Genomic DNA, 7,432 nt, shown 5'->3' on the forward strand with positions numbered 1-7,432 from the left:
ATATTAAAAATCTAAAAAAAAAATCTTTAGTGATTGATTTTTTTTCCACTAAATCAATAACAAAAATTTAATGTGACATGTCATTCTCTCCATAAAAAAAAATGTTGTTCTTGCCATTTGGATGGAAAGGGCTAAGAATATTCGTTGTGCGGTTTGAATTGACTTTGAGGTAAAAGTCATTTGATTCAAAAATAAATTTATTTATTGTTTAGTTCGATTTTGGATGATTGATTAAAATGATTTGATCTGATCCAATCTAATTTTATGCAGTTTAATTTAAATCAATTTTTAGATATTCAAATTATAAATTATATTTTTTATTAAGATTATAAAAATATTAATAAATAATAGATTTTTTTAAAATGAAAGTCTCATATATTAAACAAAAAGAAGTTATACAAGAAGAAGATGGGAGCCCAAAAGTGACCGGTCAAAAGGATAAAAATCTGGAGAAAAAAAATAACATTCCTACCCTATTTTCTATAAAATCTTTTCTAATGTTTATAAGAATGAATTCAAAAATGATGAGGGAAATACAAGTGAGATCCAAGTTAATCATATGATCAGCACATGAGTTTGATTCTCTATAAATGTGAGATATAATAGATTTTATATAATATATATTCTATAATATATTAAAAAAATAAAATTTAATATTTTTTATTTCATTTTTATAGTGTATATACTTAGATTTTGAATGATGATTAAAATATATTATTTAGATCTATACAAATTTATATTATAGAATAAAAATGTAATAATAACTAAATTGTACTTTAAAAAAATGAAATTATGATATATTTAAAAAAAGATTGATTCACAAAAGGGACATTGTCAAAATAAGTGAATGTAGTAGATGTGATAGTAAATTTTTTGCAGAACTACTGCCTTCCCAATGAATGTGTGTATAATAAAAGTCATCTTTAGAAGTGAAGCACAAGAATGCCATTTGGCCCTAAGTTGCAAGGGACCACATTGAAGTTAGAAGAAGAAAACTCATTGACCACCATAACAGAGTCGTCAGACTCAACTCAACTCAATGCAATTGTATTTATTACCATTAATACAAAATAATTGATGGTTTGACAATTGAAAACAAGTCACATATCAATGTTTTTGGAAGAAAAAACTAAAATAATTTTTTTAACCATCATAGTAATCACAGTAATCACAGTAATGTATTAATATAAACAAGTTATTAATATTAACAAATTAAAAACTTTAATCTTATAACAACCTTAATAATAAACTATAGTAACATTATTACTATTATACAAGAAGAAATTCATGAGATAGGAGATAACATTAATATGACATGTTAATTTAAGAATGAAATGAATATTTTATTTTAATGTATTTTTTTAAATATCTTAATGATATGAATTTCTCTAATTAATTAAAATAAATGAGATGTCATCGTTCGAACATGCATTATTATTATTATTATTATTCTCAGATTTTGTTGCGTATAATTATCAACTCTTTTTAATAATATTTTTTTAAATAAAAAGTTAGTTTGAATAAAAATATAGACATTGCTCTTCCCATCCAATGCATTGTTCACCCACCATAGTGAAAAATCAATAATGTCCCTAAAATCTAAAACTTAATTTTTGGACGAATCCAAATTTAGAGATTAGGGCATGCTTTGTTGATGCCTTTTTGTGTTTTTCTGGTTTCGTCTGGTACAAAAGTTAACTTCTAAATATTTTTAATATGCATTGTTTGATTTTGCCTATTTTGTCCTTTGGATTTGACTTCTCTGATTATGATATGATTTTTTCTAATTTAATTAAAAGTAAAATATCTGACAATCAAGAAAGATTGAGACATGGTATAATGACCAGTGGCGGAGTCAGATAAAAAAATTTGGGATGACCGCTAACGTAAAATAAAGATTATAAATAAAATGTAAATAGTATTTTAAATAAAACATTAAAGTTAAAATAAATACAAAGTTAATTACTAAAAATTTAAATTACATAACTTAAAACTACCTTAAAGTAATGCTTTACGCGTTCCGAGTGACTTGAAATCGTCAATAATTGACTCTGAACTAATGCTTGCACTAATCTCCCTTTCAATATATGCTGTCATGCTATCTCCAAGAAACACATCATCCATCTTGTTTCTCAACTTAGTCTTAATAATTTTCATTGCTGAAATAGACCTCTTAGTTGTGGCCGTAGAAACGGGAAGAGTCATGATAAGACGAAGTAGTCTATCAATCAAGAAGTAAGTTTCAGCCTGTCCAGATGCAACCAAACATGAACATAGTTCTTGAATAGTTGATAAATTATTCAAGTTTGATGCTTGACGAGCAACAAATAGAAAATGTTGGAGTTGAAATTGCAAATTATTCTTCTCTTGATCACTAAAATCCATAGGATAATATTTTTCAACTAAAGAACAAATAGTATCAATGCTAAAAGCTTTATATCCATCCTTAGGAGATAAAAAACAAGAAAGAGTTAACAAATCCATTGCCTGCTCACTGAATCTGCTATTCAACTCTTGTAACTGTTTGTCAATGGTAGTGAAAAAGATTTCAACTTTAAAGTAATGTTGAATTGTGACTTGATTCTCTTCAAGACGGGAGCGTCCAAATCTCATTGTTGAATGAACATCATTAAGATCAGGAATCTCAATACTATGCTTTTCACGAAAAGATACCACTTTAGTAAACAATATATCCCAACCATTTTCTCTCAACCTTGAATAAGATGTTTTGTTGAACGAACCAAGTTCATAGCATTAACTACATCTTGATTTTTTTTGTAATGCTTGACAAAGCATATCTGTTATTCCCATGATTTCTTTCATCAAGTGCAAAATAAATATAAAATCAAATGCCTTCAAGTAATTGTAACAACTATCTGCATCCCCACGTGTAGCATAACTCCCTCTATCTTTTGCAATTTTTTTTAAAACTAAATAAGTTGCTTCATACATGTTTATCAAGCTAGAAATTGAATCGTAATGTGATCCCCAACGAGTATCTCCAGCTCGTTTCAATGTACCAACTTGATTTGCACCTTTACCAGTTACAATCTCATCAATCTCTAATAAATAAGCAATTTCTTCTAATTTGGCAGCTTGTAACTCATCATGACGCTTTGTAGAAGAACAAACAACATTCACAATAAAGATCAGCTTCTCAAAAAATTTATGAACAGGTTTGACTTCTCTTGATGATGTAACTAATGCAAGTTGCAATCGATGAGCAAAACAATGAACATAGTATGCATAAGGACAATCCTTCATAAAGAGAGCTTGTAAACCATTCCATTCTCCTCTCATATTGCTAGCACCATCATACCCTTGGCCACGAATGTTAGAAACATCAAGGTTATGTCGAGAAAGTATATCACATATTGCTTCCTTAAGAGTTAAAGATGTGGTGTCTTTAACATGCGCCACATCAAAAAATTTCTCTTGTATTAAACCAACTTTATCAACAAATCTTAATACAAGAGCCATTTGTTCCTTTTTTTACTCATCACGAGCTTCATCAACAATGATACAAAATTTGGAATCACCAATTTCCTCACGAATACTCTTTTTCACCCTACTAGAAAGAATTTGCAAGAGCTCTTTTTGAATTTGATGTGAAGTATACTTGCAATTTTGTGGAGCATTTTCAAACACAACTTTTGCAACTTCATCATTGTAGGATGCTAAAAGTTTCAATAACTCAAGAAAGTTACCTTGATTTCTTGATTTGCTACTTTCATCGTGACCCCTAAAAGCACAAGCTTGTAGTGTTAACCAACGAACAATGTCAATTGAAGTCTTGAGTCGTAACCGATTATTCATTCTTTGACTTGAACTTTGCACTTGAATAACATTTCTAATATGACCATCTTGATTCAACAAGTCTTGACAAGCTTTCATTGCATTGTTGTGTGGTGAGCAAGGATCCTTCCCTATGTGTTTAAGAAAGGAACAATGTTTTCCATTCCTAACTTTCTTCCAATTTCTAAAACCCATAGAAATAAAGACAAGTGATCCGGGACGTCCACTTAGTTTTTTGCTAAAAAGGTAACATGGTAAGCAATATGCGGCATCTTCAGATGGTGAATATTCTAACCATGATGGAAATATGCTAAACCAAGTATGTTGAAACCTTCTCGGATGATCCTCGTTACCGGACAAAGGATAGTTTTCTAAATGAATTTGATATGGACCCCATTTTAGATAAGCTCTTCGTATTGCATCCACTTGATTTGGTGGATATTGCCAAATCGGAGGACGCTTTCCAGGATCGCGTTCCAAAGAATTTTCAAAACCATGATGCTCTTCAATTGTTGGATTCTCAAGAACTGTTTCATATTCGGATGTCGGGATTATAATTTCTTCATCTCTCTCTTCTCTTTCAATTTCACATGCTTTCCTTTTGAAAAAAGAATCAATTTTCTTATTATTCATCTTTACTCTTCTTATAATATCATATCAGATCCAAAAATCAATTTAGAGAACATAAAAATTAAAAGAGAAAAAAATTAATAAACTTAATTAATCAACTTTAATCCGTTTTCAAATACCGGTAACTTCACTATTAGAAATTAGCAGCAACAATGATTAAATAAACCTTATTACAATGTATAACTATATTTGTAAATTACAGTGTTATGAATTGGCTTAATAAACCTCATATAGATTATTTTAACACATTAAGAAAGAAGAACCCTAAAAATCTCAAAAACACAAATCAAGCAATCACTTTAATTTGTTACTTTTTATAAAAGAAGAATGAATAAAGTTTTTTACCTGTTAGATGCCGATCACTTTAATCTGTTTCGATTCCGGTGCCGATAGCAAACCCATATGAGAAAGAAAGGAAAGGTAGGAGCTTTTTACCTTATCTGTATTTTAACCTAACTTTGAATGAAAAATAAAAAATAAAAAATAATTTTAATTTAAAATAAGGATGTTTTAGTAATTTAATATATATGAGTTAAAAAAAATAAAAAGTTGAGGGGTGGTCGTGGCATTCCCATGTCCCCCCTCAGTTCCGCCACTGGATAATGACTCAACATGCTTTCATTGGGAAGAAAAAAGCTAGATCTTTGTGTCCAGCCGTTGGTGTCACTTCAGTTGATGTAAAAACATCATCTTTTCGAGTTCACGTGTCACCGACATCATCTTCCCAAAGGCATGTGTCCCCTGTTGTTGCCCCTAAAGTCCCCAAATGTCTAACATGCCCCAAGAGGGAAACTTTAAGTCAAATTTATAACAAATTCACATCAAAAGAGGAAAATTATTCTTTTGAAGATTAATACAGAAGTTAACTTTGAGATTATCTAGTCACTTGTAAAATAAAACTATCATAAGTTCAAAATATGTTTAGAGGTTATTATGAAACTTAACCTACGAACTAACGCTTTTATCAATCCGAAAATTGATTTTGATATTATTTTTTGACAAAATAATGATGACTCACGTATTTTAGTGTATTAAGGACGTTCAAAGGTTAACTTCCGAACTATGCCAAAGACATTTTCAGATTGGGAGTGGGAATATCAACCCAACAAAATTCATTTAGCCATATTAATGTCACAAAGATGGGCTTGAAGTGTGTTGTAACTTGAAAATCCCAATAAAATAAGAGAGTTTCTTAATGCACCACATATGTTACTTACGCACCATACAAAAATACTAAAATGCCCATTAGATTTCGGAGATGCATCTTCGGCCGAACCATGCACCAACGTTATGGCGCACTAAATGAGTCTCACCCTAGATGAGTACTAAAAAAAATTCCGGAGATGCATCTCCGAGTATTTTCAACAAATATAATGATAGTTGATCAGCTCAATGGATATTCCGAAGATGCATCTTCAAAAGTTTAGGGCAAGATTTTGAAATTTGTTGTCACCTTTGCATGTCAGATATTTCCGAGATACATCTATGGAATAATATGATAAAATATAGATCTGCATGATCACACAACCATACTTGTTTTTCACTCAAAACCCTCACCAAAAACCCTTCCATTCTCAATCCACATTTTCACTCCAAATCTTCAATCTTTTGTTTCATCACGTCATAGGGAGTAAAAGAAGTTGGAATTCCATGTAAATATCATTTATTACAAGCCTCATTGTTCACATTAAGCTTGTTTTCTGTCTGAAAAACGTGTGTTTATTCCAAAGATACATTTTTTGAACAAGTATGAACTCATCCGAAGATGCATCTCCGGTATCTGTATGTGTTCATTTTTTCAGCTCTGTTTACAACATTAGCACATATTTAGTGTTCTATGGTAGTAATTGTTTTCATTAAATACGGTGCACCCCGATGTTTCCCTAAATAAGTTGTGTCTCTCACTATCAAAGGTGTTGTTGTGAAGACGATAGATATTGGCAACCAATTAAAAATGAGAAAGAGTTTGAATTTCGTGATCACATGCTTCAATGGATTCGTACATAGGCCTCCAAACTGGAATTTTATGCGGTTAACGGAAGTTCCAATAATGATTCATATAAAAGATGTGCTTTTGTGACAATGACGTGCGAAGGAAGCAGAAAATATAGACCTCTTCTCCGATATTTTAAACGAGACGACACTGGTTCAAGAAAATATGAGTGTCCCTTTAAGGTGCATGGTTATATGTTGGCAAATAATAAATGGAGATTTAATGTCATATGTGGTTTATATAACCATGACTTGTGTGAAAAGTTAGTCAGTCATCCAATTGTGTATCGCCTCATGCCGGAAGAGAAGGAATATGTTGCTGACATGACATTGAATTTGATTCAAACAAAAAATATATCTGCAACTTTGAAACGTAAAAGACCCAAAAATATCTCAAATATCATGCAAGTGTACAATATTCGATACCAAACTAACAAGGCGCTGAGGGGATATAACTGAAATGCAACAACTCTTGAAACTGCTGGATGATAACAATTATGTGTCTAGGTACCGAACGTGTGAGGATGGAGTTACCATTAGAGATATATTTTGGACTCATCCTGATTCCACCAAGTTGTTCAACATGTTTCCTATTATGCTCATACTTGATTCAAAGTACAATACCAACAAATATAGACTTCCATTATTGGAGATGGTTGGTGTTACCTCTACTGAGAAGACCTATTTTATCGGGTTTGCATTTCTAGAGAGAAAAAAAGAGGAGAATGTTACCTGGGCCTTAGAGGTGTGTCGGGCAATGTTGAAGGACCAAGAAGTGATGCCTAAAATTATTGTTATCAATCGTGATACCGCCTTGATGAATTCGGTTGCAAAGTTATTTCCTATTTCTCATGCATTACTTGGTAGGTATCACACAACAAAGAATATGAGAAGTCAGGTTAAACCCGTGATAGGGACGAAACAGATAAATGTCAAAGATGGGAAAATGGTGAAGGCATGCATGGTTGTAGAAAAATAATAGATGCATGGAATCATATAGTAAATTCTTTCACTA

General features: G+C 31.2%; 1 protein-coding gene across 1 annotated transcript; it reads left to right on the top strand.

The window, feature by feature from the left end:
• The first annotated feature begins 6,507 nt into the window (after window positions 1-6,507).
• LOC127130927 (uncharacterized) lies at window positions 6,508-6,876 on the top strand. Its single transcript, XM_051059881.1, has one exon. It carries the CDS (start codon window positions 6,508-6,510, stop codon window positions 6,874-6,876), a length of 369 nt encoding a protein of 122 aa, XP_050915838.1.
• The last annotated feature ends 556 nt before the right edge of the window (window positions 6,877-7,432 follow it).

Source organism: Lathyrus oleraceus, chromosome 3 (genome assembly GCF_024323335.1).
Source record: "Lathyrus oleraceus cultivar Zhongwan6 chromosome 3, CAAS_Psat_ZW6_1.0, whole genome shotgun sequence".
Lineage (NCBI taxonomy): Eukaryota > Viridiplantae > Streptophyta > Magnoliopsida > Fabales > Fabaceae > Lathyrus > Lathyrus oleraceus.